The sequence below is a fragment of the Montipora capricornis genome, chromosome 12 (assembly GCF_036669925.1).
Source record: "Montipora capricornis isolate CH-2021 chromosome 12, ASM3666992v2, whole genome shotgun sequence".
NCBI classification, from domain to species: Eukaryota; Metazoa; Cnidaria; class Anthozoa; order Scleractinia; family Acroporidae; genus Montipora; species Montipora capricornis.
The window spans coordinates 25935008-25950007 of NC_090894.1; the positions used below are offsets into that span (position 1 = coordinate 25935008).

Sequence of the window (15000 nt, forward strand, 5' to 3'; positions counted from 1 at the left end):
TACCCCAGCAATTCCTTTACTGCTGCCGCAGCTTTTTTCATAATTCTGCAGAATCCATTCTCAAGCGCCAACATCCAAACTGCGTTTTGGCTTCCATCAATCAAACTTCTTTCAGCCACCACAGATGACGAAATAAATTGATGCATGACTAACCTACCAATCAGCATCTTTGGTTCCCATGGTACATTCGTATAATGATTCAAACTCAATGCTGACGAAAAGCGATGGAATCTGTACAAATCTTTTTACAGTCTGAAAAAATTCTAAAAACATATAATGCTGTTCAAGCTGTGAGCTAAGCAAAAACTCGAATTCACTTTCCGGAAGTGGAGTCCATCTTCCTAGCTATGTTAGGAAATTTGATTAATGGAAGCAAAAACGCTGTTTGGCACTTAGCCCTTAGCGCTTGATGTTAAGATTCCACAGAATTATAAGATCGCAGTAATCAGTCCAAAAAGCTGTAAATGACAGTTGAGTTACATGTACCTCTTTGCCCCTGTGCAAACCATTTTTCCAGAACTGAATATCAATGCAGTGGTCCGCGGCTCACGTATCCTCATTATGACGGCTGCAAAACGCTGGAAAAGTTGTTAATTTAATTGTCATCACTCTTGTAAGCGATTTATAATCTCAATTCCACAAAAAAGCAGAAAATCATTTTCATGCTTGCTAATCGTGAGATGCATGATTTTAAAGGAAGCAGAGTGGTTCTTCGATAAGCGCGGGGTTCAATAAGGGAATCTTTGCTGATGTCATTGTTTACATTTTATTTACATTTAACATACAAATTTGCATCATGCTATTTACAAATTGACTTCAACAGATTACTGGACCTCTCTTCATTGTACAACGTTCCACTTTTGTGTACAACTTTGCACACAGAATTCAGTGTTTGTTAAAAAAGTTAATAGACTTGAAAAAAGGGAAGGTTATTATATCTTTAAAAAAATTGATCCTTATGGGAATTCTACCTTGGGATTGTATTCAGCATTCCTTGCATGAAGGGCAATCTTCTTTAAATCCAGCTTGCAACCAAGATTTACCGTGGACACAATGTTTCTGGAAGTAATTGACAAACCACAAAAAAGAGTTGGATATTTTGTTCAACAAAGAACTTGAAAAAAGTACTTCCTAATATTTATTCTACAATAAGCGCCAAAAGGGTTGAGACACTTTCTTTTTAAAGGAATCTTGGACAAATCCCTCCCCTCCCCTCCCCCCCAAACAATGTTGTTTTCTTATCGCCAACTCTTCCTTTTTCCGTTACCAACATTGAAGGGGGGAGGTGGGGAATACAGAATGTAATGTTAAGGTGATTTTTCCTTAATTTTTGTCTTCCCAGTTCAGTGTATCAACTATCTTTTGTTGCTTATTGTAGATTGTACATTGTAAAGCCTGTGTAGGTGGCTAGGCACCTTGGCACATCTCACAAGAGACACACAAAGAGGCACAGACACTACTTTCTGAGGAAGTGAACTCCAACCTATTAAAATTATGTTTGGACACTCAACATTAAATGAGTGGGCAGAGCGAGGATTAAAAACTTTGAAAACTCATTTTCACATGCAACAGTGGTTTGGACATTACACAGAAATAATTGTATGGTACAGTATGTTCCAATTTAATTTGTCTTGGATCATTATTTCAAAGTGGCATTTGTCCTATGTTACAAGACAAATTTCAAGTTGGTGGTACAGTTGCAGCAAAACCACGAATGATATTATTGTATTATGCTATGGTAACTCACTGAAGTTGTGGTACAATCCCAGCCTGTTCAGCTGTCATCGGTGTCATTGGTGTGAGTGGTGGCATCGGACTGGGAGTAGGTGGGTAGGCACTTAGACCTCCCGGTAGAGAGGTTGTCGTCTGTAACCCTGATGCACCAGCTGACATAAGACCTGCATGGGGCTACAAAAGAAGGTATCGAATAGGAATTAACAAGCAGAAATCTGAAGTAGCGGTCAACAATTCCTCAGTGGTACCTCTCTTAAATAAACTCAACCTTCCCAATGCATAGAAATTTGTTGTATCTTAAGAACAGTAGTGGATCAAGGATTAAAAACCTGCAATGTCTTAAACTAGTCAAATTCAATAGAAACAAGATTATTTAACCCAAACTAAAGTTGTCCACTTTGAGTTCTACGTTTAATACATATGTATAATTTTGTACAATGGTGTAGATTCAGACAGTGTTAAACATGTGCGAGAGATTAACTGTTCTTGTAATATGTTACAAGATTTGGTATAAAGTGGAGAAAGAATTTAGACTGCTGCTTATGTTAAAATGATATTTTTAGAGATTATCTCCAGATGCCATATTGGACTACCAGCCATTAAATGATTTGTAAACTTTCATTTTCCTACCTAATTGCATGCAAAATAATATAACGACATCATAATGTGCAGCACATATTAATTAGCTGATATAAAAATACCTTGACATTCTTTGTTTGTCCCTCCAAAATTTTGCATAAAAACAATGCTTATGCAAAATTTTGGAGGAACAAACAAAGAGTATTATGGTATTTTTGATATCGGCTAATTGAAAAAACACTTCAACTTCCATTCGTTTTATCTTACGCGGGGGCAGATTTACTGAAAACTATTACTACTACTACTACTACTACTACTACTACTACTACTACTACTACTACTACTACTACTACTACTACTACTACTACTACTACTACTACTACTAATAATATAATAATAATAATAATAATAATAATAATAACCAATTATTTTAAGTCTCAAGGTTATTTAGCTGAACACGAGTGCTCTAGAAATTTGGGAGCCTACAAAAATCAAATCAAATCAGATGTTGGTTTTGGATATGGCGGGAAAACTGGAATACCCAGGAAAAAAAATCTCTCGGAAAAGTGTAGAGAACCAACAAACTCCACCTACACATGGGGCCGACATCGGGGAATCGACCCCAGGGCCACATTGGTGTAACGCGAGTGCTCTCACCACTGCGCCACCGCGCCAGCCCCCAAAGGGGTTTAACGTAGAGGTTTGTAAATGGGACGGTGAATGTGCTTTCAAGCTCTCAAGATATGGAGGTCTTTATAGCTCAAAATTTAGCTTGTTATAGACTTAAAGTATATAAAATATCCTGATGACCTTCGAAATTTTTTCCTCGCAGCAAAAGGCAAATTTCGTTTATGCCCCCAATTGCAAGACGACGCTTACATCTGGTCTTAGTTGTCTACAACAAATTTTCAGCTGGTTTAAAAACTCGAGCAACGGTAAAGAAAAACACAATATAAAGGCAAAACCTGCAACACTAGAATAAACGTCTCCAGAAACCTTGAAGAGAAATGCTTAACAAGAAATGTTGGCCCAGGTTGGTTCACCTTTGTTTATCCCAAAAGAGACTGTACTTCGAACGTATGGGGTTCGTACTTTTTAAACTAAACTACTTCAACGCAAAAAGTTGAAATGAGTGAGCAATACCTGGACTGTTAAACTTGCCCTGTAATCATCCTTACTCTGGTCTAATCTGTCGTCCATTTTGCACGGAAGATGTCGCTCAACTTTACGCAAAATATGTTTTGGCACCGGCAGAATTGTCTTCTTCGCTCATTTATAATGTTGGCTCCATCCACGATCGGTATGCATTCTGGGAGTTGAACCAGTCTTCTCACGGATTGGGCTGCTGACTGTCATTAGTCGGCCTCTTCTTTTTAGCCCCTGCAACACGTTCTCGCCCATGAATTCGCGGTTATTTACGTTGAATTCACTATTATCGTAAATATAGAAGACTGTGTCCCAGGACTTGTGATAGCAGAGAAAATAAGGAAATAAAAGATCATATCCGTGGATTGGATTTGAACCCAGAATTTCGCCTCTGCAGGAACCGCTTCTTTCCGCTTTCACACTGCCGGGAAGATCAGGACACCGCATTTCTCAAAGTCTACCTTAGAATGTCGCTGCTGAAGAGCTATTAGGCCTAAGCTAGATCAACAATTTAGGGCTAAGCTTTGATTTTAAAATGCTTAGCTTGGTCGCGAAGTTTGGAAACCGACCTTTTGTAGTGTTTCATGTTGTTTGTTGGCGACTGATATATACAGTATTATCAAATAGTGTTTGAAATATTGTCCCTGAACAGCTAGCGGTGTGGTTGTCAAGTGGTTAGGTGACGGGTTAACAATGAACATTCCCAGGCTCGAGTCCTAATGTCCATACACTTGGAGTGACACCTTCTAACAAATATGACCATTTTCCATGATCCATATCAAGCTTTCAGTGTTCTAAATTCACGATAATATATTAACAATTTAGGATAATCACGAATTCAAGGGGGAGAACGGGTTGCTGCCGCATACCAGTTACCACCTAATAGCCCACTTCCAAGTTGCTGCATGCCTCAGTTTCAAAGCGAGTCCTGGTGCACAACCATTCAAATGGAAATGATTTGTGTATTCTTATGCAAACTCATTTCCCTTACAATAGTTGAGCACCAAGACTCGAAACCGAGACAACCAGCAACTCGGAAATGGCCTATTGCGCGTCAGTGAATAGCAATAGCATCTATTACGTTCTGACTCATTATTCTCATTATTTGAAGAACGCCGCGAAATGAGTTCGAAAATTTACCCAGATCCCCCAGAGCCCTATAATATGGTGTTATGTCCACAATCTTGTTTAACCAGGGAACCGTGCCTCCATTAGCGCCGGATTCTGAAACCGGCACAGACTGAATTCTTAGTGTCATTTATTTGATCATCGAGGCAAAGCCAAAACACATTTTAGAGAATTTGTTACAGTGTAAACGGAAGCACAATGAAATCGTACACAGTATTAATTATACAACTTGAGAATTTAATGGTACAAACGAGCAATAATTTGAAATGTCGGAGAATTAACACCTCTGAAAAGTTATAAAACTTGTGCATTCTTTATTGTCGGCATTATATACAAGCGTTTCGACTTTTTTTTAAAGACGGCTTTACAGAGATCGTTAATAAACAGAAAATGATTAGGAAGAAACAGAGAAACCGGAGAAAACACCAGAAAAAAGTTCACAAAAACTCTGATTCACACTGTGGGATGCTGAGTCTTAAAAGTTGCTTTTCACGTGAAATGATAATCTGTATTATAATCTTCGTATACTTGGCCGCTGTTTTTCGAAGACGAATTGCAAACGTTTGTCTACAATAAGCGAGTTCATACTGGGGCCCAAGTAGGCCATATTAAAGTGCGACAACAAAAAACAAGTCAACTCGAGGCTTACTTGACCCCTTACGATCGAGATCGTAGTTAGGCTTCCCTGAACATACCTCGTTTCTAAGGTTACAAAGTAAGGTATTTGAACTAAAATTAATCTCGTTTACATTCAAAGCAGAACTCGGGCACACTTGAAGCATTGTTACGTCCCTAGTATGAACCCGCCTAATGTTAACAACGAAATCGCTGCAGTCAGTACTACGAATGAAAAATAACGCCAGCATGTCCATCTCTAATAAGCAACATCTTTCTCTCAATTTTTACAAAGTGTTTAAGTTGAAACACGTAAGAGTTAACGCCGATCAAATCTTACTGAATACCTTCCTTTCGTTGCACTTCATAAAACTTCAACCCGACTAATTTATCGCCCCTCTCACGGCAGAAAAACGTAGTCGAGGAACAAGAAAATCGCCAATCAAAGCATTCAAGTCAAACTTTATAAATCACCATTTTATTCTTTTACTTCCGTTTAATGTTTTCTTGACAAAGTGCAGTCCGGATCATGTCCGTCGACTACGAGTGGTTCGTCCCTCGTTCGCATCCAGTCCCAATTCAGAATACTGTGTCTCGAAGAAAGCAGAAAGACGTACACCGGCCCGAGCCTCCTTTCCACGCGGTTTGCAGTATTCGGAGCAGTTGATGAATATTCGGCGGACGTCCGAAGCGAAATCATCCACGGACTCGTACGCTTTGTCGTTCAGATTTTCCTTGATGGTGCCTAGGTCGATCGGCTTGTCGACGAAGCGAAGATAATCGGGATTCTGAAAGAAGAGAGAAAGTTACGAGTCCATGGTTTGCAGTTTCTCTGGGAAACTCATCCCATGCTAGTCTCAAACTTACCTCAGTAACATTCACGGGTTCAAGGAAAGGCCAGCTATCCTCGTGGTTGATCATATCGTCCAGTAGTTTCTTGCACACAGCAAACTTGGCTGCCAGCTTGGGATCTCTCCTGCCTGCAGGCTTTTTGCTCCGAGGTCGCGACGCCGGTGACGAGGAGCGAGAAGAATCGATAGAACTTCGGCCACGTCCACGAGGCACTATTTTAACACTTCCGCTTCGGCCTCCACCAGGAGCGGGCGATGAAGAGCGAGACGAGAAAGATCCCGAGGACGAAGACACTCGTCGACGCTTCGCCGGCTTTTTGTCAGGTTTGGCTCCACTTTTCCGTGAGCGCGGAGGAGGCGATGGCGAAGAAGACACTTGGCGTTTTTTCGACCGACTGGTAGTCTTTTTTGTTTGTTTGCTACTCTGACGGGATTCCCTCCGCGTTTGTTTCTTCTTTACCACCTTAATGCTTCGCTCAAGAGTTCTCTGAGCAGCTAGAAAAAAGAAAGCAAAACCCAACTACAATTATCATGCAACAAAAAGGATGCATACGTAGACGGCAACTTTAATACAGTGAGTGTCTGTCAACAAAGTCCAATTGCTAAGTCAATCTTATGAAAATTAGTTCCACTTACATGAAAAATAAACACTGACTACGATCACATAAACTTCAACCTTTGGAATCGCTAAAATCCACCTTCATCATGATATTTTTTATGGAGGCAAAATATTTCACGGAGAAAAGATGCAGATGACAAATTCGCTCAATTCAAAGAGAAGCGAAATGAGCGAACTGATTAAAGTAATTAAAACCAGAAACTTGCAGAGCCGTGAAAAAAAATAATCAAATAAAACAATAAAGTGAATAAAAATATAAAAACAAGAGAAACCCGACTGGAAAGAGCCAATCAGCTGGATATTTGCAAAGCATGCTGGTAGTCGATCCAGGACGACTCATGACAAATCAAAGTAAAGGGCCAAGGCGGAAGTTAAATCTTGGAGGAGGAAGGGGGGGGGGGGGTGGGTGGGGGAGGAAAGTTCTTATGCAAATCACGTACCAAGACCACTAGGTCACGCCAACGACTTTTTAGACATAACACACTGATCTAAAAAAGACTGGACCGAGCACCTATTCTCGGTTTCCACATGACGTCACGGCCGCCATGTTTGTGCCCCAAAACAAAGAAAAGGCGGCCATGTTTGTGTGCCGACCCAGTCCTCCAGGAATTGAACTGTACAATTACGCAAATGTTTCCTTTTGTTTTCGTTAAAAAACATGGCTGTTGACCATGTGAGTGAAAAAAGCCCACAATTGCTTAAAGTGAAGTACAACGAAAATCGTGGTGGCCATCTTGTTGGGACCACTCCGAGGCCTCATCGTAAGAGTTCAAAGAAAGAGAAAAGCAATATGGAAATGTTGTAAAAACCACTTCCAAATTTTTCCACGTTTCATTTTTACCCATAACTTTTCTGCAAGAGTGAATTAGATATGAGTGATGATCTATCACTTTGCGGCCTTGGCCCAGCACAGTCACAAATGGATTTATTTTTAGATACACTTTGCGCGCCAAACAAACAAAGGACCGCCAAGTTGAACCAATGAGAAGAAGCCATGTCACGCGGGAGTGCTTCTGCCATGTTTTTTTTCTGGGACATGACACGTGGTTTTCGCGGGAACGGGTATTCTAAAAATAGACTCATTTGTGATTGTGCTGGGGAGGCCACCCATGCCATAACAACACTCTTATTTAATTCACTCTTGCTTTTCTGTCCATACGAATATTAAGGGCGGAAGTGGTGCCAACAAGATGGGCCACGGGCTTCAGTTTTGAAAACATAAAAAGTCTCTCGATCCAGTCTTCAGATCAGTGACATAACATGATTCGTTACCTTCTATAGTGGCCTTTTTAACGCGGCAACTCCGTGGTCGTTCGTCATCAGCCCCTGTGCACACCTGACAGGCCCAGTTACCGCGCGGTATTCGCCTTAAGGGTGGATAAGCGCAATGGATGTGATACGCCAATGGGCAGGTGTCACAGCACAGAAGCTCTCCTCCCTCGCAACACACTGCACATTGGTCGCCATGTTCGGAGCTTTCGCTGGCATCACCTGATGGAAAAAACAAATTAAAATCAGCTTTTTGACTATACTTCCATTACCTGGAAAAGAAAGAAAATATTGTCGATCACCAATAGACGAAAGGTATCGTGGCTACCAAAAACAGCCAGCCTCCATTGCGTGCATAGGCCGCATGACTAAGCTTCGTAAAATGGACTGTTATTGCACCGCTACGGTTGAAGCCAGTCTTGTCCCCATTCTAGCGTTTGCATTTCAGCCGCGCGTGTGAACGTCACAACGAAAACTACTTTTGGTTTCGCCGACGATCCCGAATGCCCGACAATACAGGGAGCAACATTTGTGGCAAGTCACAAGCGCATCGGAAAACCACCGGCAAAAACATCACTTACTTTGCACACCTTTTTCATCGCTTTGCGATTCACTTTCGACCTCTTCTTCCTCATCATAGTCACTATCTTCATCTTCGCTGTTCTTGTCTTCTTCTGATCTGTTTGCGCCCTCATCATCCATCTCTTCCTCCTTGGCTATGGGCCTTTTCCGTCGATCACTGCGTCTTGGTTCCTTGGGACGACAGTCTGCACAAAACCACTGACCTTCAGGGACCTTGGCGTCAAAACAAAAAATGAAAGGAAAGTCAACTGCACTCTTCTGGTAACTTCGTCCACGCTTCTAAAAGGTGTGTTATCTTAAATTTAAGGGGAGCTGCAATTGTGCTTTTTTAGATTTCTGCTTCAAAAAAAAAAAAAGCGCCCTCCTGTTGTTTTGTCTCTGAAAATTGTGAAACCTTTTTCGCGAACTTAAACTGACAATTTTGCAACCATCTCCATATGTTTTTTGTGGTGTCAGGTAGCCCAACGAGTATATCGAACTCGATAACGGCTACTACTCTCGTCATGAAGCCAATAAAACAGCAACAAGTTGTCTCGGGGGAGGTCATCATCATCGTATCTTTAGCGAGCTTACGCAACAGGACGGCTGGAAGACTCGGGACGGCAGAATGACGAAAAAATGTCGCGCGAGACTGTGCATTCCCGATCTTACGCGACATGTTTTCGTCATTCTGCCGTCCTGAGTCTTCCAGCCGTCCTGTTGCGTAAGCTCGCTATTATTTACCCACGGACGGTAGAGTAGCTTGTATCACCTGGCATCTACCTTCGCAACCATGATATACAACTAACGACAGACCACACCACTGCGAGCTCCAGTCTTCGCGAATAGACTGTGAGTTCTTTATGTCCCCAGCGTTATGATTATTGAAGGATTGCGACACGGGGCCTACAGTTCATCGTTCGTACCCGAGAAGACTCCAACCATTTTGCAGAAGCCATTAAAAGGGCAACACTTTCTTGTCAGCTATTCGAAGGCCACGCGTGTTGGTCAGGCCTGGCTTCTAAATCCACGACCTCTCGCATCTCATGTGCAAGGGTACGTATTGTAGGATAGGTCCAGACACGCACGCAATGAGCCTTATTCGCGCGGCGGCCATATTGGCCATAGACAATAGATTTCGTACTCCGAGCCTCGAGTTGAAATGTTTGGGAACGAGTTTGGGTGCGCAAAAACAAAAGTTTTCAATCCCTCGGGACTCAACATGGCCGCCGTGTGATTAACGCGGTAAAGACTTGTTTCCATATCTAAGAAGTGCCCTTGGACGTGAGGGGCCTGGGGTGGCGGTAGAGGGTAAGTACTTCATGGGTATACAGGGGTATATAAGGGTATACATGGGTATATAGGGGTATACATGGGTATATAGAGGGATATAAGGGTATACATGGGTATATATGAGGGTATACAGGGGTATACATGGGTATATAAGGCCAATTATTTAAATACATTATAATATACGCGTGGGAATACATTATAATTTAAATACACTATAATAGGGGATACATGAAGTACCTAGGCGGTAGAGGGTGAAGGGTAAAATAACTGAAACAACCCAGACCTTCACAAAAATGCTAAGCTTAGGCATAAACAATATGCTTTAGATAATGTTTAGGCCTAAGGTTAGCATTTTTGTATGGGTTTGTGTTGTTTCAGTTTTGTTGTTTCAGGCCCCTCACGTCCGAGGGCACTTTGAGATATGGAAACAAGTCTTTACCGATTAGGGCCTATTAGAAGCAAGACGACTTTGATAAGCGTCACGAAGTGTCCCCTTGCTGTTCTCCCAACTTCAACATCACTTTTGTCCACGAATACCGACAGTTGACGACATAAAGTGAGCTTTAAACTTTGCCCTTCAAATAAAGATTAACAGTTGCATTTACTTTAAGTGTATTCACCCTAACCTTAAGACTTACCTAATTGTCGGGAATAGGGAGCAAATGCCTTGACTTAACTAGGCATTTCGTATTGGATATCAAAATTGTGCTCAGTTGCATCCATACACACAGCTTTAAGGTCCATTTCCACCCTGAATGCATTACGCGCCGCGCATAAATTTTGGTTATCACAAAATTATAGACAAAAAGAGTTAGCCAATTGGAATACGCAGTTTAACAATAGTACCATTTCTAAAACAATAACAAACGATCGCGTAGCATCAAGGGTGGAAATGGGCCTTTTAAGTCCCACAAACGTTTTCACCAGCAACTCAAACGCGCAAAGGAAGATTCATCATTACATTCTCCCTTGGTAAGCTTACAATAGCGACGAAATTTAAAACGCTAAAAAATTGTCTGGCAAGCCCTTTGCACGGCTATAAGCTTCCATACCTCTTTAATAGGTGGTTTCAGACAATACATATGATGCCCTCGATCACAAGCATCACAAAGCAACATGTGTTCGGCGTCACCCTTCCTCTTGCACAGCCGACACCGAGCATTCAGTACAGACTTGCTCCAGGCCACCGACTGATCCAGCGTATTTAGATGCACAAATACCTGAGACAAGTTCGTGCAAGCAAGCAAGGACTCCTGCCATCGCTCAAGACATGTCTTCTGTTTCACAGGTTCACCAGCCGAACTACTGCCGCTGCTGCTGCTGTTGTTGTGGTCTTCCTGTTCATCGGCTTTTGCCTCTTCGCTTTCCTTGCGTTCTACGCCGTCATCTTGACCTTCTGCCTTTTTCCGATCTTTTCGCTGCTTTTCTTTGTTCTCCGATGTTTTCATCATTTCGTTGAACTCGTTCATGGCCACGACGGCTGCTTGCTTTTGCTTTTGTCGTTTTGTCTCTTCATCTTCGCCAAGAGGTGGATTCAGATATTTTCTTTCGATTCCTTGTTCAACCTATCGTAGAATAGTTGTAATGTTGTCAATCATATGTTTCTTTTTTCAAGTGGAAGAAACGTGACTTTGCGACGCGTGACTTACATAAGGCTTAATGATTGCAGGCAATAAGAACTCTGGAGAATGAAATGAAGAGGTCTTTTTTTTTCAAGTTTAAGGTTTTGGCGCTGGAAAGAAAATGCGTCTCATTGTTTGTTCGATAAAGTTGTAAAAACAAGATTAAAGAAAGTAAATGAAGTATCATTGCCATATCTTTCTTTACCTTAGAAAGTGAATCTAATATCTCCGAGCACTTTCCCTCCAACCATGACATACTACAGAGGGCAATTGTAGGGTTGTGGGACGCGGAAGCCACGCGAAAGGGAGAAGCAACGCTTCCCTTTCGTGGATCGCTTAGGAGTCAATCTCGCGAGCTTTAAGAGATTGCTGACAAGTTAAAGTTACCTTGAGCAGCTCAAGTGCCAGGTCTTTCACTACTGGATTAACCATAGCAGATCCGGTAACCAAGCTGATAGTGGGTGTACTACTGCGTGTACTATTTGCAGCTGGCGATGAAGGTTGGCTGAGTTGAAGATGAAGAGGGAGAGCTGAAAATGAACTCTCTGTGGGCTTGTCTACCAGTTCATTGACCTCTTCACAATCTATATTGCAAACAATAAAAACAAAAAACAAAAACAAGAACTGGAGATTGCTTTGCAGGCCACAAACAAGAGAGGTTACGAAACAGAGAAATGATCCTCGCATGCATCTTTTCTCTCTTTCGTCAATATTCAAGAGAGGTTATGTCGTCTACTTAACAGCTGTCCAACTTCAACAAAAGTTGGAAAAAAAAAACGTTACGTCTCAGCTTTCTCCTTCAACTAGGTCTTGGTTTGTGAAGAAATGGCGCAATAACAGCGGAAGCATAGCGGTGGCCCAGTGATTAGGGCGCTTTTTTGCTTCCAGAGATCCCGAGTTCAAACCCCGTTCTAACCACACCTTGAATTTGATCGTGGAAGTCCCTGGTTTAACTTCGCGGCTGCATCGATTAAATCACTATCAGGCAGAGACGCTCTAACAAAATCATTGCCTCGAATTATCTACCGCTAAGATAATAATTTTCTCAAGTTGGTTCTTCTTTTTCCCTTTGAACAAGGAACACCTCCAACACCAACTGCATGCAGCTCACCAGCAGTATTTGCCTCAAGTTCTACTTGGCCATGAGCGATTGGAATAATTGCGGTTTTCAATATAGCCCACCAATTTTTAAAGCAAATCCAAGTTCAGAGTTCTTTTAAGACAATTACTTTTCATTTAAAAAACTTCGCTTAACTTCTTACCCGCAAGACTATTTTCTTTGGCAGCACTTTTGACGCCATTAACAACCGGCTTGTGATCGTCATCGCACTCCATCGGATTTTCCTCCTTCTTCACTACCAACTTCTCATCATTGGACAGCTTGCTCGGCTTGCCCCGTTGGCCATCATCTACCTCCATCAGTTCTTCGATTCCGTTCAGTTCAACTGCATCCACACCATTGACGGTCCCCTCTTTGCTTCCCGGCCTCTCAATAAACTGGCTATAGATTCCATTCTCCACTTTAGTTCTCCAGTCATTGCGTTCAACTCCCCGTATGTTGCCTAAACTTCCTTGCCATATCCTGTCTTCCAAGTCCAAAATCTGGTCGCGGAGGTTAGCCTCGAGGAACTCCTCCATGGTCTTGTACCGTGATTTATCCACTGTAGGTTGGTTTCTCCCTCCTCGCCTGCCTCTGCCCTTTGCGTCCTTCTTCTGAGCTTGAATATCTTCTTTCAAAGGGCATTTTTCGACCGCAAGAGTTAGATGCTTATAGTCCTGCTGAATCGCCTCCCTTAAAAGCCTCTCTCGTAAACCTCTTGGATTCAGAGAATCCAACAAATTGTCAACATCTTCTTTACAACTGAAAAAAGACCATTTCACAACTGGTCTTGTCTTGTATAAATCGCAGCAGTCTTTCTCAGCTGAATCGTTGGTTAACTGGTAAGCATTGAGCATATTAGAGACCTTTCTTTCAAAGCTTTCATTCTCTGAATGGTGACCATTGATCATTGACTGGTCATCATCGTTTGGCGGATCGTCGGCTGGTTTCTCTCGATTCTCCTTGGTTGGCTCTTCGTCCTCCTCCACTTGTTCTTCATCAACACTTTCATCTTCAGGATTCTAGCAAAGGAAAAACACGACTTGTTGTGTCACCCTGTTTTCAGCAAGAATTAAAATTTGCGTTCGCTCTGACATGTACCAAGTTGATGGTACAAGCCAACACTTCAGGAATTGAACCCTTTCGACCTTAGTTTTTTTTTAATACGAACATAACTTCGTGTCGCTATTTTACTTAAAGAGATATAACATGTGAACCCTAGTGAATGAAATGAAGATATTTATATATTTATTTTTGTAATAGTCACGCAGTGGTGACTATGCTGCATTTTCGACAATTTCGACCCCAACAGTATGGCAGGTCAATTGTGCCCCAATTTACAACCTCTAATATCATTGGGATCCCTTTAGGACGCAGCTCTATTGTTTTTAGGGTTAGGGTACATCGTTGATTGGTTGTTTTTTTTTTGGTCCATTGTTTTCTGAGCCAATTCCGAGAGCCGTTGTAATAGCTGCGTACTGCCCCGGAGACTGGACTAAGTTTAATGGCCTGGCTCCCTTGAGTTTTCAATAGCTCAGCGGCAAAGCATCTAATCGGAAGGCGGTCGTTGGCTCGACTCCTGCAAAAGAGGACTCGGATTTTTTCCGAGTATCTCCGAGTCAACATCCAAAACTAAAACCCTTCGTGACTTTTTTTTCGCTTTTGTAAAATATGCGGCAGCTGATCAAGTGACTTAAGACCAAGAAGTTTATGGCATGCCGATAGCTATAAGAATTATGACAATAGCCCCTTAAATTGTAGAACGACACAAAGAAAATACAAAAAGGCCGGAGAGAACGCGTAGATGGGCTAAACAGCACAAGGCTGAAACCAAATGAATTAGTTACGATACTTAAGTTAAAAAATCCGGGCCAACATGTTTCAAGGTAAGGATGACTTAACTTGAAAAGAAATCCCACCTAACCATTTCCTATATTAACAGGGGAGGCAGCGTCGACAAGTGGTGAGGACAAAGGATTTGTGGTCCTGATGTTCTTAGGTTCAAATCATGCTTCGACCAGCTAGTACCAGGCTCTCTGTCAGTCGCGAGCGAACGAACGACGCCTGGGGCGATCGTCTTATTCTTTGAAACAAGCGACTGAGAGCCTGGGACAAGCTACGCGTTTGATCGTCAAATGAAGTTATTTGGGGTTAATAGAGAATTTTAGATCCACGTTTACGGCAAACCTCAAACTATTGGAAGTCACGTGACTAGCGCTTGCCGTCACGTTCGAAGGTAAGTTTTGACGTTTTCAACGGCGGAAGGTAGGTTTTCACGTAAGTAATTTACCTCAGCTCTTTATGACATGGAAGTTACGTTATCCCACGTATGAACGGGGCAGATACAGAAAGCAACTTTTTAATCTTTCATTTCATGTGAACTAAACAATCAAAAGAGCCGTGGTTTTATTTATTTCGCTGACTGAAACATCAACGCTGAGCATCGAGGAAATTCAATATGGCGGCCTCCGCAGCTTTGTACTT

The 15000-nt window shown here is 42.0% G+C and overlaps 2 protein-coding genes across 4 annotated transcripts in view; both read right to left on the bottom strand.

The window, feature by feature from the left end:
- Positions 1-3599, bottom strand: part of LOC138027203 (uncharacterized) — a 9599-nt gene extending 6000 nt beyond the window's left edge. Inside the window, exons 1-4 of the mRNA XM_068874747.1 lie at positions 3457-3599; positions 1748-1908; positions 972-1059; positions 487-578 (exon numbers count right to left, since the gene is read on the bottom strand). Coding sequence (XP_068730848.1) covers positions 487-578; positions 972-1059; positions 1748-1908; positions 3457-3513 — 398 coding nt within the window. The 5' untranslated portion in view covers positions 3514-3599. The remainder of the gene's footprint in view (positions 1-486; positions 579-971; positions 1060-1747; positions 1909-3456) is intronic.
- A 1284-nt stretch (positions 3600-4883) lies between these two features.
- LOC138027208 (bromodomain adjacent to zinc finger domain protein 1A-like) overlaps positions 4884-15000 on the bottom strand; it is a 29207-nt gene continuing 19090 nt past the window's right edge. For 2 of the 3 annotated variants that reach the window (XM_068874754.1, XM_068874753.1), the window contains exons 13-19: positions 12680-13538; positions 11805-12001; positions 10848-11360; positions 8523-8736; positions 7945-8163; positions 6070-6548; positions 4884-5990 (exon numbers count right to left, since the gene is read on the bottom strand). In XM_068874754.1, coding sequence (XP_068730855.1) covers positions 5730-5990; positions 6070-6548; positions 7945-8163; positions 8523-8736; positions 10848-11360; positions 11805-12001; positions 12680-13538 — 2742 coding nt within the window. In that variant the 3' untranslated portion in view covers positions 4884-5729. The remainder of the gene's footprint in view (positions 5991-6069; positions 6549-7944; positions 8164-8522; positions 8737-10847; positions 11361-11804; positions 12002-12679; positions 13539-15000) is intronic. The other variant, XM_068874755.1, reaches the window with a different exon arrangement.